Source organism: Solanum verrucosum, unplaced genomic scaffold (genome assembly GCF_900185275.1).
Source record: "Solanum verrucosum unplaced genomic scaffold, falcon-dt-bn FXZP01000165.1, whole genome shotgun sequence".
Lineage (NCBI taxonomy): Eukaryota > Viridiplantae > Streptophyta > Magnoliopsida > Solanales > Solanaceae > Solanum > Solanum verrucosum.
Window position 1 is genome coordinate 2,764,262 of NW_026020340.1, and position 18,836 is coordinate 2,783,097.

Below are 18,836 nucleotides of genomic sequence, written 5' to 3' on the forward strand. Positions count from 1 at the left end.
CCAAAAGATGGAAGTGAATTGGCAAATAGTCAACAAAAGACACTTATAATGTTTTGACAAGATTTTTCATGATTTAAATTGGGCTAGATATCAATTCAAATTTTAACGAGTTAAAATAGATAGGTAAAATGAGTTGAGTTAATAAATGAATGAGTTAATGCATTGCATCAAAAATGATTTTTAACGGCAATTAATTAACGGTAATAGCTTAATTGCCACTAAAAATGTATTTTTAGCGGCATTTAAAACTTTTTGTAAATGTCCCTAAAGTCTATAGCGACGCTGGATTCAATTACAACTAACTAATGCCGATAAAAGTTTTATCACTCTTTGTTAATGCGTATATTTATTATCGCTAAAGGTTATTTTTATTATAGTGATACTTAATCATAATTTAGACGGATTGGTCGAGTTATGATTTCATGGGTTGATTTTGTCATCTCTATGTATAATAACTAGCAAGTTGAGATGTTATTGAGATTGCATTCTGAAATTTTCAACTTGGAAGTGATGGATGTTATCAACTCAATCAACAAAGAAAAGTTGATGACCTTTTTAGAAGATATACTAGTTACATCATATAAGGTTTTTGATGTTTTGTCAGTTTGAAACCATACTTTGGCCCATTTCTCACTATGGTTATGAAACAAACACAATATAATATTGAAAAAAGATCACATATAGAGACAATATTTGTTACCTATTGGTCAAGATAGTTTTGTCCAATTTTTCAAAATGAGCTTTTTCCCTTTGTTTCTTTTGTGTGAGTATTGGGTCGCTAAAGTCCAATATATTCATACGATGATAAGTGTAATAGATATGCATATATGAAGATAGATATGCGGTCATAAGTATTAGATGACAGTAAATGTGATTGTGTTCGACAGAAAGTGTAAGTGCACACATCGAGGATAAAATGAACAAATGTCGTTTGAGATAATTTTTTCATGTTTTGCATTGACTTTCAGATGGATTGGTCCATAAATATGAAATCGTGGTGAAAGCGTTAAAATAGAGCGATATACACCTAGAACTACATATAATTAATAAATTGACTTAAAAGACAAATAGTCTCTTATAATCTTTGAAGGCCTAGCTAAAAATAGAGCACAATCAAAGAAAAAAAATACTTTATAGGCGATAACAACATGTTTATATGTTTATTTTTAGTTTCTAACTAAGATTAACGCATAATTGTTGTTATTGCTACAATATCAAAATAGTTATGTCTGATAATAATTCTACCTCCTCAAGTAGAGATAAAATTTGTATATACATTATACACTATTCTTTTCAGACCCTATTTATAAAATTAGGATATGTAGTTATTGTTTGCCAATTTGAGAGTATAATAAGAGTTCTTAATTGTATTCCATCTCTTCTCTCATACAATCTTATGAAATGTATGAAAATTAAAGGTACACACCAAAAAAAAAAAACAATTCATTTGAAACAAACAAAAAATATACAAGATGAAGAATTGGGCCGGTTAACTATCTTAATCGGCCCAATCTACCATGGGCCAGAACCAAATTAGGCTCAACCTTTAAAGCCTCTTCAAAAGCATTATGGGCCTCAATTTTCAAGCCCTTAATCTCATAACATTGGCCCAACAAACAAAAGGCCTTAGCCCGATCCGAACAATCCAATTTCAAAGCTTCAAATAGATCCATTAAAGCCGAATCAACCCGTCTCTTCCGGTTCAACGCCACCAGTAACTCCGCCCGTTTCAGCAGCGCATCGGCTCTTTCACCTTCGGACAACGACTTCACCGCCGGCGGAGATAAGGCGGAATCCAACGATCTTAAAGCGGCGAGTTTGTGTCCGATTAGATCGAGTGATAAGGCTTTGAGAATATGAGCTGCTGGATCTTTAGGATCGATCGATAAGGCTTTATCAGCTTCGCCGGCGGCGAGTTTAGCGAGATTGAAGGAGGTGGATTTTTTGCTCCGATTGGATTTTGCACGGGAGAGGAATTTGGCGCCTTTGATGAAATGGGAATTGGCTTGGTTTGTGGATCGGGTTTTTGATCGGAGTCGGGTTAAGGCTTGTTTGGGGAAATTGTAAATGGTACAGAAAATTCCGAGAGTGAAAAGAAGGATAGCTAGCTGAATCAGTATGTATGTTTCCATTTTTCTTTTTGGAGTGACAGCCAAACAGGACTAAGCTTTGAGCTTCACTAATTCTTGTGTTTTAATGGAGGACTGTATTTTTTTTTTGAGTTTTGGTGGTGGTGGTCTTTATTTTTGGAGGCCCATCGACAATTATAGGCCCATTGGGCTCAAGTAATTCGAATTTGTATTGCGTAAGACTCGTAAAAGAATCGAAAGTAGTTAATTTGGCATATTACCAAATTAGCCTCTATTGTTATACATTTAGATATAGGGATATTGAGAATACGTTTTAAAGATCAATAGTTAAGAGTGGTTTTGTTAGAATAGGCAATAATGAGATCATTGTTTTAGTTAATGATGCGAAGACGAGTTATTAGTAAAAATTGGAGGAATAAAATGAAAAAGATTCTATTTTTGCGAAGAGAACAAGATTGCTCTTTTTCCTCTTTCTTTTCCTGCCTTGTTATCTTTCTTTATAATTATTATCGTGAGGACTGAGTTGTCAAAAGAGTTTATCCCCCTTTTCATTTTGATTTCTTTGAAAGGTGAAAAAGAAAGAAGCTAGATCGAATTGCTCTTCCTCACAAGTCATTTTTTATTTAATTTGTCTAAATACTCAATTAGAAGCTTTACATTGGGATGGAGTTGATAGAATTACACTCGTTTTCTTAAAGATCTTCGTAAAAAGAAAGCACTTGCTAACAAGTTTTTTTGATATTTAGAGTTCAAACACTTTGTTTAAGGACGAAGGAATCTTATCAATTTGTAAAAGTAATGCATCTTAGGTATGAAGTATCAACTTTTCGATACGAATCTAAAACATCAGAAGAGGTCCTATGTGGTTTATTTTAGAACTTGAAGGGAGAAAAATAGAAAAGGAAAATAAATTAGTTAGTTTTGCTCTTTCCTTTTTGTTTTTTAGTTTCTTATTCGATGTTAATTCTGATTCATGCAAAGTAAAGCCTATTTAAAGGGAAAAGCGCTCGACTCAAACCCGAGACGTCTTATTAAGTGTGGAAAGTCTGAAATGAGCTGTTTCAATCCTTTTCCCATATGTTATAAATGATTTAATGAAGCACAATCACTTGGTTTTTACTGCATCAATTTTGTGCTGCAACATTTTCACATCCAAATATTGATACAAACTCAGATGTTTTTGATACTGCTTCTCATTGTTAAGATGTACAGCATCTCGAAAACTTTCAACCCGAAAAAACAGCTAGTGGAATAATACTGGATTGAGCTCTTGATTTTACAAGATATATGTACAAACAGAGAACAAGTAGAGGAATAACTAAGAGCAGCAGATGCAGAACATCGATTGATGATATCAAGATCAAAACATTACTCCATAACGAGCTGCATATGACGATTGAGATCCTTGAGATAAGTTGTGCTACTGTAATCTTCTAAATCACAAGCATCTAGCATCAATGCCCTTCCTCCTGTCGATTTCTGCTTCATGTCTATTGGTAAGTTCTCGCCTTTCAATAGCTGAACAGCCTGCATTGTCCAAGAATTTTACAATCATTCGAGCAAAATGAGATCATTTTGTACTATTCAATATCATTGTGTACCAAATTGTATCGATGTATTTGAAGTCAAATTCAAGTTAGGTTTTGTTTGAAATTCCTTTATTTCGCGGAAGGACAAGTTATCTAGATCACTAGCTCTATGACCAAGTATTGCAAGGTGTTCAAGTCTTCATGTAATCAATAAGTTAGGTTTCATTTGAAATGTCTTTGTACTTTAACACTAGGGTTGTAAATAGGGCGGGGTAAGGCACTAAGTCTTAACCAAGCAAAATTTTGACTCGGTCTACCCTGTTGTGTTTATCATATTTTGCTATTTTAGACCTGCCTTGCCCTACCATGCTAAGTCTTTTCCAATATAAGTTTTCAAGGTGTCGTTATCCATCTTTGTCTAGCTAGCTCATAACAACATGTTAGATTAGTGTACTTTGGAGTGGGGAGGGGGAGGCGAATAGTAACCTCCTTTAATTTGTGTAACCAAATCAAAATTTGGAAAATAGAAATGCTCGTAATGCAAGTATAGAGATAGTTTGCGAAGATAAGGACATACCCGTATCATGTTAGGACGCATGTTTGGCAAGTGGTGAATGCATGTAGAAGCTGTAAACATAGCTCGTTTCATCTCAACAACATCATAGGCATCTCCTAGACGAGGGTCCGCTAATTCCTTGATATTGTTCTGTTCCAGCAGTGGTTTTGCCTATGCAAAAATAACACCAGATATGAATATTTCATCCAAAAATGCAGAACAAAAGGGAAAATACGACAGCCAAACCAGACGCACGTCCAGGATTCAGAATGAGGTAATCTTATTTTACGTATACATTGATCAAGTCGAAAGTAATGGGTTCATTGAAGCCATACCGACATTACAAGACTCTGTCTGGATGAATCAACAGCACGACGACCAGTAATGAGCTCCAATAGCAGAACACCAAAGGCAAAAACATCGGTCTTCTCATGAACAATCCCGTGCATAAAGTACTCTGGTGCCATATATCTGAGAACCATTTTTGCCATATTTTAACAAACTAACACATCTAAAAAGGCAATCGAACTAAACTTTACATACCCGAAAGTGCCTTCAATAGGAGAAACAATATGATGAACCCATTTTTCTGGCAGCCACTTTGCTAGTCCAAAATCAGATATCTGCAGCAACACAACAACAAAGAAGAAACGTTCGAAAATCTCAAGCAACTGACATGAAATTATTCATTGAAAATAAAGTTTCGAAAGCTAAACAAGATTGAATTCAAACCTGAGGTTCATAATCTTCCGTTAGAAGAATGTTTGAGGCTGTAATATCTCTATGGATTATGCGCCTTTGGCAATCACAATGAAGATAACGTAATCCTTCAGCTACGCCAACCGCCACTTTATATCTTATTTTCCATTCAAGGCACTCTTCTCTACCTGAAATGCTGAGTTCTCCTTTTATCAGTCAAAACTACATCACTATTCCAATTCATCACATTACATTTCATATTCTACTAAATGATGTACTCTATACACACTCACAGAGTAAAATCCATTTGACCACCAAGACATGAATACTAACAAAGGGATTCATCAAAATGTGACATATGCGATTTGAACCTTATGAACTTTTGCAATTTTTGAACCACTTTTGCCACTACACAAAAGCCTTATCTTATTTCAAGAGGATTTCGTAGGATCGTTATCCTTAGTCCTAACCATTGTAGCATGTGTGTCTCCCAAGGCATAAGGGGCATGATGACTACATCATCCTCACCTTCCTCCAACTTATCACTAATAGTTTGTTTAGGGTTCCAAACTCAACAAAGGTAACTTAACACGATAGTTGTGCTCATTGTAGGACTTAACCAACCCCCTAATAAGTTTCAAAGTAATTTTCGACAAAACGGATTCAATTAAACCCCCTTATCTCCACCTAAATCCACCCCTAGTTGTAGTATGTTAACCACTTATTATGAGCAATTATCTATGCTTATCTTCTAAGTGACTTTATAAGTGTAAAAATTCTTTTATACTATCAACGTTAAACTCTTCGTTAGATGATACATGTCCAAGTAACAAAGCATTATACAAGAAGATCAAGATTAAGTGAGAGAGAAATACAGCACCGTGTAGTACGGAAGCGAGGCTGCCATGGTGCAAGAACTGAAGAACAAGGTGCAAACCACCATCAACACTAAAACCAATTAACTTAGCAGCATTAGTGTTGTTGATATGAGCAATGATTCCTAACTCAGACAAGAAGTCTCCAACTCTGTCCTCATCATTCTTTTCTTTCTTTGTTATTTTCTTGACTGCAACAACTTGACCATCTTGTAAATGTCCTTTGTACACTTCTGCATGTCCTCCTTTGCCAATTAAGTTATCTAATCACATTTTCAACACATTAAATTAGTAAAGTATTAGCATAAATTACCTACAAAGGAAGTTTATGTTGGCACCTTTTGTTTGAAGTTGCTTGCAGATTATGCTATCTAATTATAATTAGCTTGAAAGTAACATGTTTTATGCAGAATTGTGGGATTCTTGGCAAAGGCGAATTCAAGATTGGAAATTTGTGGATTTTTATAACAACGTCAATTTAATATACAATAGTAATTCCGTTCATAATCAAATAATCAATGGATTTCTTAATCCTACAGAGACCATGTGAACTTATAGACGACACTCTTGATCCGCCCCTGATTCTTGGACAATTATTTACTCTATTATTCGTCTTGAGTCAATGATAATGGCCTTATAGGTGCGGTCAGACTAAATGGTCAATGAAGTGATGAAAATCATAGAAGTTCAAATTCCAACAAACATAGAAAAAGCAAGGATATTCTTTTATAAAATGAGAAATTTCGGAGAGGTAGGGCATGTGACTCGAAACTTAATAGATAATTAGCTCGCCTTTCTACCTTTCTGCACTTAAAAATACCAAGTAAACTTTTTTTTCCCATTTATGTAAGCCTTGGTGAGTAGAGTTATCCAATATTTGTGTGTGGTGACTCGACGAAATAATAATTCTACACACAAACTGCCTCGAACATGACCTTTATCGACAAAAAAAGGAAGACAAGAAGCTGCTGGCATGTGCAAGATGAGTACACTGCAGCTGCTCCAGCTACATCAACTAGGCCTTACTTAAATCAGAAATTTTAATTCTGATGGGACTAATTGAAACATCAAGGCCCATACACAATAATAGATAAAATAATTGGATTCATGGTTAGTTGTCACTTGTCACTCTCTCTTAGGCATGGTTCAAGAATTCATATTTCTACATTTTCTTACAAAGATTACTAATTTGCCACCAATATTACATTTTAAAGTTTTTATAGAATTTGTTTAAAATTATAACAAGGGGTGTTTCAAAATATAAAAAAAGACTTTTAAGTATATATCTTTTGGGTTGGTAAGTGAAGCTAGTAGTCAAATGGTGTAAATAAGCAGGTCCCCACTAGTCCTTTTTGGGGTTTTCCACCTTATGTCTGATTAATTTAAATAAATTTGTGTTTAAATTGTTTATTCTGGTGATAAAACATTCCTTATCTCTTCAATTCTTAAGTTGAGGGTCTATCAGAAACAATATTTCTACTCTCATAAGGTAGGGATAAAATCTACGTAGACTCTACGCTTCTCAAATCTCATCTCATGAGATTATACTCGATATGTTATTGTTGTTGAAACTCACCTTATCATAAGAGATTACTAGTATTTGTCTTATCTTTACAATTCTTGAGTCGAGAGTCTATTAAAAACAACCTCTCTACCGTCACAAGGTAGGGGTAAAATCTCCACATACTCTATGCTCCCCAGATCCATTTCATGAGATTATACTGAATATATTATTGTTGTTGAAACTCACCTTATTGGAAGAGATTACTATATGTTTACATAATACCGTTCTTATCACCTCACCACGACCTTTGGTGGTGGTTCCCACAAGTCACTATCAATTTCACTTTTGTAATAAAAAAAAATGTTGAGCAGTCCATGTTTACTTTTTCTGCCTTGGGCCAAAGAAAAGTCTCAAGATCAAGTGCTAGGCTTCTTTGACTAGTGAATGAGAATGTGGGGTAGTTGAATTCCCCAAGAACCAACATTTTAAAACTATACTTAAATGTGAACTTTATTATTTAACAAAGACAATAGCATGCGGCCTTAATATGCACAAAAAAGTACTCTGCATATGTCCCATGCCTATCTAGGCTCCTGCTTAAAAAGTCAGTTTGATGCACAAAACATTATGTATTAACAAGATTATGAACTTGAGAAAATAGAGAGTAAGATGATGAAGACTGATAAAGATAAAGGACTCACGGTGAGTTCTTACATGTGATACCTATGACGGAAAATGGGATGATGAAATTGGATTTAAAAATAAAAAACTGACATGCTTCTAAGCTGATAAGATTTCGAAAAAAGGTAAAACATGACATGTTAAAGCGAACCCTTCAATAGGAAAATGAAGTACTATATAAAATTAGGCACAACTTCACATGGTTCACCTGTTTGTGAATTTGATGGAACATAAATGAAGAGACAAATTTTGAGATATGATCAAAATGAACAATACATATAAATTATGGGATGTGATAAATAAGTCGTTAATAGCAACATAATCAGTATATTTCCACTAAGTGGTGTCTGAGAGCAATAGAATAAACACAGACTTAATCTCTATCTTAATAATAGAAAGACTGTTTCTGATAGACTCTTGAGTCTCGATTCAAGGATAACAAATAAGCCTAGATAATGTAAAATTTTCTTTTTAATATATACTATTAAAAGAAAGGTGTAATAAAACAATTCATTGTATTTCTCTTGAACTTGCAAGCTAAATTCATTTTATTAATAATAATGAGTTACTAAATACTATGTATATACTACATGTAATTATAATTGGAAATTCTATGGTTTATTAGGAGGATAAGGATTTTAATGAATTCAAAATTTTGGGTGGAGTAGTAATAAAGTATTGTCTTTGTCAAGAAATTAATGGTCATAACCCTAATCCAACTGTCCCATGTTATCAAAAGCAATGAACTTTTTGGATTTTTAGTAACCCTACAATAATTTAAATTTAAATTTCTTTGCAAATGAATTTCATTTGGTTTAATTAGCATTTGCTATCATACAACACAAATTTATAAATGGAGTCCGGAGATGATAAGATATATCCATATTATTTTCCGTCTTATGAAGTAAAGGGGTTATTCCTAATTAAACACTCAGCTGAACTCAACATTACTAGTTTTTCCCAAAATATACTTTATTCTCTTTCAAATTTCAAATGAAAAATTGTCTATGTTTCTTAAACAAGAAAGAGTATATGAAAAAATTAACTAAAATAAATGAGCAAAATACTTGTTTCAATAACTAAGACAAAATTTTAGCAATAAAGCAATGTAAATTTCTTTCTTTTTTCATCAAAAGTAACAAAAGGTCCACATTTTATTGCTCCCATATGTTTTAGCATCCCAAGAACAAATGGGGAACATAGCAATTTTACAAAGAAAGGCACCTATACCTTTGAGCAAAGTTAATTTTGAAAACCACCCATAAAAAGTATATTAATAAAAAATTATAATAACACCAAAGTGTGATCTACCTATCAATAAACTAGAAAAAACCTATTAAAAAAAATACTCCCTCCGTTTCAAAAAGACTGCTTTCCTTTTTAGTCAATTTCAAAAATAACATTTTAATTTCAACTTTGCACGTGACATGTTTAAGGCCACAAAATTAAAGGACAATTTTGTATATTTGACATAACTTTAATTTAGGACCACAAGATTTAAAAGTCTTATTTATTTTCTTAAACTCCGTATCAAGTCAAACTAGATCATTCTTTGTGAAACAGAGGGAATACTTACTTCTTTTACTTCAAATTTGCGTGTCTCACTTATATTTTTATTTGTTTAAATTGGACAGTCTAATGCACTAAATTTTCATTATATATAAGGTTTAAAAAATAAATTCAAATTAGTCTATCATACATAATTTTATCTTATACTTCTGTAAGAAACTGTTTTTACAACTCGCACTCATAATCTCTTACTCACATAAAAATAACTTTATCAATTACACCAAAATTTCCCTCAAAGAAAATATATCACTTTCTCTTAAATATTACCCACGGCAAATTTAAGATTGAATGTGATCTTTGCCTTTTTTTCCACATACTAAAGGCCCCTCTCTTTTCCTTATTGCCTTAGCGCAGACAGGAAAATCAGCATTTCGAAAACAATTACGATAATACATCAATTCCTAATATTTAATATTTTCACTTCAATATCAAACATAACATATTCAAAATCTCACCAGATAAAAAATCATATCAATACTTTACATATATTTACTCTTAACACAAAAAAATTCAAAAAATATTACTATTTTTTTAATAACTTCACATTCAATCAAACTAAACCACATAAAATAAAATAGAAAAATTAACATCAAACATCCTACAAAATAGCTAAACTACACACGAGATGACTCAGACAACACCATTATTAAGTGTCACAAATTCATATAATTCAAAATTTCAAATTATTACCCCCAATTTCCAAAGCGAAAATTATAACAACAATAATATATCAAGTATAGTAGATATCAAGTACCAAATCAAAAATAAATAAATATCAAACTTCAATATGAATATCGAATACCTGGTGAGAAATTATCAGTAGCTTGAGCAAGTTCATCAAGGCTAAAATTCCTCCATGATGGCTTCGGAACAACAAAATCATGGCAATCAATTGTTTCTTCTTCAGCACTTCGAATTCTCGACAGTAATTTCCTCTTTATATTCTTCTTCGCTAGTAAATTTTCATATCCAATTAATAATGGAATCGCCGATAATCTCCGAATCGATTTTCTCTTCATCTGATCGAACAAATTCTTAAATCTCAACCCTTGCCCTGTTTCTTCTCCACCGCCGCCGTCGGAAACGGCCGGTTTTTCGCCGACGGGAGACGGAGATGAACCGAAGCTCCGGCTTCTTTCGCCGCTGCTTATACTGCTGTTATCGGAATCCGATGTACCTGATATGCGAATTTCCAAAACTGCCCTTGGCGATAACTGGTCGTTATCTTTGTTCTCATTTTTTTCACCTGATGAAATTGTAATTTCCACTTCTTCTTGTTCCTTTTCTACTTCTTGGGTTTTTATTTCTTCTTTCCCTCCATTTTTTGGAATTTGTACAACACTTTCACCTACAAAATAAAAAACAAAAAAAACATAAAATTTTAATAAATATTAAGTTTGGAATTCATAATTATAAGTATAAAGTGAGTTTAATTAGTCACGTAATTAAATATCTAAAATCAAATCTGTTTATCAAAGTGCTTCTTCGTTTGCTCAAAACGGTTCTATACAAAATAAAAGATCATTTCGTTCTATTTTTAGTAAAAGAGCAGAGGGAATTTGTATATTTGTTATAGAAGGTGCAGAAATATCTAGAACTGAATGCAAAACGTATGAAAAGACATCACATAAATCAATCACGTTTAAATTCTGAATCCACCTCTGTTTCTGTTTCTATGTAAAAAAAAATGTTCAAAAAAATTAAAAGGGGTTTATTATAAATACTCATAAAAGAAAAAAAGGGAAAGAAAGGAACCTTCCATGGTATATTTGGAGATGTTTTTGTTGTGTGAAACACAAATGAAATGAATCTAAGAAGCTTCTTCTAAAATTTCAAGAATTTTGGTTTGGAAATTGAAAAGGAATTTAGAAGAATTAGAATATATTCTATGAAGGTTTACATTTGAGGTTCAATCATGATTAATAATAATTCTTCTCCCTCAAAGAAAAGAAGAAGAAAAAAGAGAAAAATGGTATATCTTAGAGAAGTTGTGATTCTTTTTTCTTTGAACCTCAAATGTTGAAGAGAGGCAATAGAGAGAAACCGGCTATGTAGTACTTGGAATATTATTATGTGTGGTTTACTTACATTTATATGCTAAATGGAATTATAATATTATAATATAAGGTGTGTTTGGTACGAAGGAAATAAAATGTTTTTTTTTTTTTTTATGTTTTAATATAATTAATAATAATAACATATTTAATGTATTAGTAGAATATTCGATAGCTATCGTGATCCTGTTGATTTGGGGTAGAGTATAATACTAAAGGTCGTCGGATTTTCAGATGGTATTATATCTTTTGAGTCTACGAAAAAGTTGTCGTAAAGTTTATTTTTTGTTCCGTCATTCTTGTTTCTTGCTTCTTTTGTTTTTTCCGTGTAATTCTACAAATGAAATATGAGGAGTGTAAAGTGTACGTGGATCAAACCCTTATCTTGAAATATAGAGAGACATTTTCTCATCGACCCTCGACTTAAAGATATATTTTTTTTCATGTTTGTTTGATCAAAATATTTTAGAATACAAATTTCTTAAGGATAAGGAAAATAATTACCTCTAACGCGAGGATGCAAATAAAGTTTTAGAAGTATCACTCAAAATTGATTATCTTGTCCTAATCCATCCAACATCTCCAACCCCCACATCTTGACAAATCTCGATCTCTGACTACCACTGAACCCATGTTTTGTTATATTATATAAAAATATTTTTGAGATAATATATTTTTTTATTTACTTACCAACACTAGACAATAAGTAAGAAAACCACATATTTTTCGGAACAAACATTTTCTTTCATACCAAACAAACCCTTAAATATATAATTATTTTATTTTATTTGGTTGATGAATCCTAGCCGTTCGATTTAGACATTTATGATCTGTTTTTTCCTTGATGAGATCTCAGCCGTTGAAGTTGGACATTCTTGATTTTTGGCGCAACTAACGCTATGTGTATTGTCGGGGAAAAGATCAAATAACGAACCCAACTAACTTTCATGTAAATTTTAGAGGATTTGGAGGGTATTTTAGGTAAATAAGTATTTTTTTATGCTCGAGTAGTATTATATTATCATTGCCGGAATAAAAAATTTTACTATAAAAAATCAAAATATAAAAAATAAGTACACGAAAGAAAGCTAAAGAGATTAAACATTTTGTATATATACATAGATAGATAGATGACATAATTTTCTGATAAATAAGTATCAATTGAGTTCGATTCAAATATTTAACTTTATAAATCAGAATACCATTAATTAGTCCACTAATAACTTGATTCACTTGCTTAGAATTTAATTTATATTTTATTCAATAAATTTCTAAATACATATATAAAGCGTGAGTGAATGTTACTAGACTCGAACTTAAATACATAAACTATTTTGCATATACGCCCCTAATAATAAGTAACACTTGATAACTTAGCTTGAAAACATATATTTAAATAATAATTTATATTAAGCTATACTAATAATATCAACAAATTCTATATTGTCTTATTATTTTGAAATTAGGTTTCAAAAGTTTGAAAACAAATCTCAAGGCATGTCCAAAATAGTCAACATTTTTGGATCTTCATAGGTATGTTGGGACAACATCATTGGAAAATGAAAGAGATCTTGTCTCCTTTAATTTTCATTTTTTGGAATGCTAATTTTCAAGTAAAAAAACAAAAACAACGATAATAACATATTTCGTGTAATTTCATATAGTAGAGTTTGAAGAATTACAAATGTACATAGATTTTACCATTACCTTAGAGATAGAAAAGTTATTTTCAATAGATCCTTGGCTCAAGAAAAAACAATCAATTTTTATTTTTAATAAAAATTAATGAACAAATTATTGGTTCATGAATGGGATTAATTAAGATGAAAAAAAGTTTATATTAGTTTCTTGATAGAATTTCTAGAACAATGAATATCTTGTTATACAATGCATTTAGCTAATAAGTAGGATTAATTAAGACCAGATTCATCATCATGAGAAATTACATGTGATATGTTTTTAAGTTAATTACATGAAACTTCTGCTATTTATACATAAATAATATTTAAAATGGCTTAATTATATTCAAATTTTGTATCTTATAGTACATTGCATTTATCTAGTGAGAACAAAATAATTAACATTTGTAAAATTATACGTGGCATTCAGACTAGCTTGTGTGCCCATCTCGACTCTTCCTAGCACCAAAAATTGCAGAAAATGACACTAAAAGGGATGGTCTTCAATATTTAGCCGTCGTTAATAATTTTTTTGAAAAAAAAACATTTGTTATTCGTTGAATTAATATATATGTTTTAATTGTATTGTACGTACAATAAGTTAGTTTTCCCTACGACGCATAATTTATAAGCAATTTAATAAAGAATGATGATTTATAATCAATTCATTCTGGTAGTTGTACTCATAAAACCAACCAAATTATGAGCTATTAATTAATTAATAATCTCTTCCAAGCTAAGATCCCATTTAAAGTTACTAACCATAAATCATTTTTCACATATCCAATCACACAAGTGAAGGGAGGAGGGAAGTTAATTAAGTACTAATAGTTACCTAATCATGTTTAACCATTATAATTAGATTTTTTTTGGTATTGCCTGCATGTTGATTAACGATGTAAAAATATTTATCTAATTAGATCACTTGTTAGATAATTTCAGATAAATATCTTGATAAACGTTATACAATTGATAATCTAACAAAAATGCTGACTTATTTATCAATGCTGCGGAGGTGGAGTAAAAAAATGAGATTTTAAATCCATTTGAGTTACTCAGTTTTAAATTTATAATTTATATATATTAATTGAATGTTTCAAAATTTGAACTAAAATGACTAGATTCTACTGAACCCGCTTACCTATGCTCTAACTTTATTTTTATATTAACCTTATACATACACTATATTTAACCGATGAAAGAATCTAAATTCAAATAATGTTACACAATAATTTTTTTTAATAATATTAGTAGTATATATAACTTAAATCTATTTAGTATTTATCTAAATATCAATCATTAAAGGAATTGACTCAATGATACAGTCATAATCAATTAGGAGGTTCTTGACTACGTACTTATTTGGTAATTAAGACCCTAATTTTGAATATACTTTTGTTTGGACTCTTGAAAAATAAATTCAAAGAAGTCAACCTTTATTTTTATTATTTTATTTTGAACACTATATTCTTAATTTTTTTTTATAATTTATCAAATATATAAAAGTTATGATCACCTCAAGCGCAGTAAAACAAAATTGTTATGACTATTCTATTAATTTTTTTTTAATTTGACCTATTGCAGATTGGACCAATCTACTACATGCTAATGATAATCTTTTAAATTTCATCTCCAATAAAAATAGCAAGTGGATGTTGATTTTAATTTTTCTAGTCTACCTTTTATTTGGATTAAGTCAAAAGAAAACAAAAGTACATGTATAATTTAGTAATTATAATCCAAATTGTAAATATCATCTAGATTTTGTGGAAATAAAATCCCATGTGATGGGGAAATTGAGCTAGAATTAGAAGTCCCTCGTGTAAAGAAAAATTTGAAGTTTATAAAGAAATAAAAAAAAATGTGCCACTAGTATATATTCTTATTATTTTTAAAGAGGTAAGACATATTTAAGAATAGTATTTCAAATTCTCTTATTTTACTAATGTGTTTCTCAAATAATGATATATTAGGTGTTTTTTTTGTTAAGTGTCTTAATCAATTTGCATGCACTTAGATTATTTTATCGAATTGATATCTACTACTTTTCAGTAATAGAAATATCGAATAACTCTGTCACTAAAACTTAAGTAGATAAAAATAAGAGATCATGTGACCTTTTTTGTTTGTCACTATTGTAATTTAGTTTGATACTGCTACTACAAACTAGTTAGAAAAGCACTTGTCAAAACTATTTTTGATGGACTTCTCATTGAAAATTTGATTGATATTTAGTAGCGTCACTCATTTTATTAACGGATAGATCACACCATGTTACGTCAAATTTTTAGGCATTTTGCACAAGCAAGTTACAAATTAAACAATTGAGTGTTTTCTAATTTAAAATCATGATTTTGTTTCATTTTTTTGATAAATTAAACTTTAAAACATGTGCATTAAGTATTAATTAATCAATGACAATGACGCATAATGCCCGCATGCATAGCTGGTTATTGTTCATTTGCTTCCTTTAGAAATTAGATTCGAACCTTTACTTGGAAAATCTACAAAAAGAAAAAAAAAACTTTATATTATAATAATAATAATTGGATATGTTGAGTGAATTGTGAAAATAAAATTGGGGAATTGTTTATTTAACTAATTTGATAATTATGATAAAATTATGACTGTAACACTAAGTACAAAGTATTTCTTTTACGCCATTTTATGTAACATAGTAATTTGATTTAGCATAAAATTTAAGATATTAGTATCATTATCCGACTTTCAATTAATAACCAAGAAGAAATATATCTTTTAGAATTTTTTGATGTTGGACTATTCATTTGAGATAGTCTTTTTCTAACTAAAAATTATTGAAATTGTATGGCACTTGAAAAACGCTATGTGAATAAAATTTTTTTCTTAGTTTGGTATATGAAAATGATGTTTGCCAAAAGAACTTTAATTTTCATTAATTAATAATATTATAGTAATAAATCAGCATGAAAAATTTGGGAATTATGAAATTGATGTTGAATAATATATTTTTCCCCGCTAATTATGATCTCTCTTTTGTTTTTGACTCCTTATGTTGATTAAGACCCTTATGCTTTGGCTCCTCATTAAAATTTTGGAAGTTTATGTTATGTGCTTTAATAATATAATTTATTTTTATTCTTATATTAATAATTTGACTTGTTATAACATGCAATTATTTGTATTCAACTTGATATACCAAAATCTTTTTATTACTATTTCAAGTTTTCATTTTTTTGCATCACTAGTTCTAAACATATATTACGTTCCATAGCTTTTAGTTTTGAAGTATAACAAGTTATTTATACGACGAGACAATATGAATTAAAACTCTATATTTCTGATTCTGCTATAGTTGAATTCACCAGAATCTTTGTTATAAATAAAAATAATTATATTATCAGTAAATATATAATTTTACGTTCTATTTACGACTTTGATCATAGTTAATGAGTTAGTTATGTACCGTATACATTATCAAGGATCACAAAATATAATATAATCTCAAGGCCCCAATAAAAACAAACAAAAAAAAACTAATGGATGAAATTAGATTTTATCGTTTAGTTGGTGAACTAAACTTGCTACTTTACATTCTTTTATAAAATAAATATTTCTACTTAATTCATTTTTATTTAATATTTTTTAATATTATTCCAACTCCACCAACCTCACCAATGTCACTTCAGTTAGAGAAGTGCGTTTAACTGAATTCTTCTCAACAATATTATATTATAACTCCTAATTCAAAGTCAAAAGTTTAGATAAGATCCTTAACTAATTTCAATGCTAATATATCCTTCATCCGTTTCATCTTAGCTGTCGTTTTAACTCTTTTTTTCTGTTCATTTTTTTTTTAAAATAGAAGATATAATTTATTAGCATGTCAGAGTTAATAATAAAAAATAATCAAAAGTATTATCGTTCTTTGATGTAATTTTTTCCCTTTCAAGTACATAAGTTTTTATTTTATTTTAATCTTGATATTCCGTATTTATATTAGTGCCAAATTAAATTTTAGTTTAAGCCACAAAATTTCATATAAGAGCTATACACTCCTTAATATGAACTTCTGCAATGCATGAATTCAATTTAGTCAAACTCTAATGTGAGTACCACATACCAAATGAAAAAATAAAATTAAGAAAAAGACTAAAGCCGGATTTATCAAATAATTGAAAGACCAAAAATTCTATCAACCAATTCAAGAGTATGAATTCACGAAAAACCGATAATTTTGTTTTCTAAACTCTATATATACAACAAGAATTAAATGTCTATATGTTCATAAATATTTTAAATCATAAGTTTAATTATTATCATATCGTATATTATTTGATATCTTCTTAAAAATCTAATAAATTTCAAATTCTAAATCGACCTCCATCAATTTTTCCCTTTGACTGATCAACTGCTTAAGCCAACATTTGCCTCTTTAAGGGTCCCATTTCATATATTACTTACTATATAGTATATTTAACATTTTAACACTTTTGGTGGCATGACATCCTCAACTATAGCACAAGTTCCTAGTTGAATTTGGTAGTCCAATTTCAAAGTGGGACACCAAAGTATATCCACATGAAAGCTACATCATATAATAAAAATCTATTTTTTTTCAATAGATAAATAAAATAACATATGATGAAAGCTGATGATAAAAACTATGTTTTTGGGTTGGTTAGGGTTTGCACAAATAGATTTAATAATGGTAATAAATATAATAGGGCATCAGTAAAATATTAGTATATAATACTTATTTTGAAGATTAGTTGAAAATGTGATGCAATCTTTCTTTACACATATATATGGTGCTTTAGATGAAATTTATACTCTATATATATATTATGGTGATGCACTAGTTAAATTAATTAACAAAATCATGCAGGCCTTTTAGTGTAGTAGCTGAATTTTTTTTTATCTAGTCGTTAATGAAGTAGGTTAAGAGTCAAGAGATTTCAGATTTAAATACCAATGAAGGCAAAAACCCTAGGTAATTTTTTCTCACTTGTTCAAGCTTTGGTGGACATACAAAGTTATCAAGTAGTACTTGTGCAAGTAGAAGATAACATATACCCCGTGAAATTAGTCAAGATAAATACAAACTCACTCGGTTGTTAAAAAGAAACTATGTTAACAAGTAGTACAAAATTTTGAAGTGTGAATCAATTTACAAATGGGATATGTTTGAACACAATTTGGTAGGGAGTTTTGACTTTTTATGAATTTATGTTTTCGAAAATAGACAAACCTTTGTTATGCGTGAGGACCGTGGGGTTCTTGGCAACTTAAACTTCTCACTTTTCATTAATTTAAGATTCTGGAAATAAACATATGATATACGAGGGTAATGCTAAATGACCAGAAAATTTGGTCAGAAATTTAAAAAATCTATAATATCTTTTTTATTTTAAAATAAACTGATCTTTTTTCCATTTTTAATTAAAAGGTATTAAAATTAAAAAGGTAAAAATGTTTAAAAAGGTAAAATAACATAATGTGAAATATGTTATTTTATCATTCTGGCCAAAAGGATTTTTTCCTATGATATTTGTTTCATGGACAAGGCAAATGACATATTCGCCCTTGCAATATAAGCCAATGTGTTTCACAACTACACA

General features: G+C 30.1%; 2 protein-coding genes across 2 annotated transcripts; both read right to left on the reverse strand.

The window, feature by feature from the left end:
- Positions 1-1,493: 1,493 nt before the first annotated feature.
- LOC125837274 (uncharacterized) lies at positions 1,494-2,175 on the reverse strand. The gene has a single exon (XM_049516440.1). It carries the CDS (start codon positions 2,130-2,132, stop codon positions 1,494-1,496), a length of 639 nt encoding a protein of 212 aa, XP_049372397.1. The 5' UTR covers positions 2,133-2,175.
- Positions 2,176-3,254: 1,079 nt separating this feature from the next.
- LOC125837271 (receptor-like cytosolic serine/threonine-protein kinase RBK1) lies at positions 3,255-11,546 on the reverse strand. Its single transcript, XM_049516437.1, has 8 exons — positions 11,259-11,546; positions 10,306-10,851; positions 5,755-6,012; positions 4,908-5,062; positions 4,719-4,798; positions 4,511-4,646; positions 4,197-4,346; positions 3,255-3,617 (listed from the first exon to the last, which is right to left on the reverse strand). The coding sequence occupies exons 1-8, from the start codon at positions 11,263-11,265 to the stop codon at positions 3,459-3,461; spliced, it is 1,491 nt and encodes a 496-aa protein (XP_049372394.1). The 5' UTR covers positions 11,266-11,546; the 3' UTR covers positions 3,255-3,458.
- Between the last annotated feature and the right edge of the window lie 7,290 nt (positions 11,547-18,836).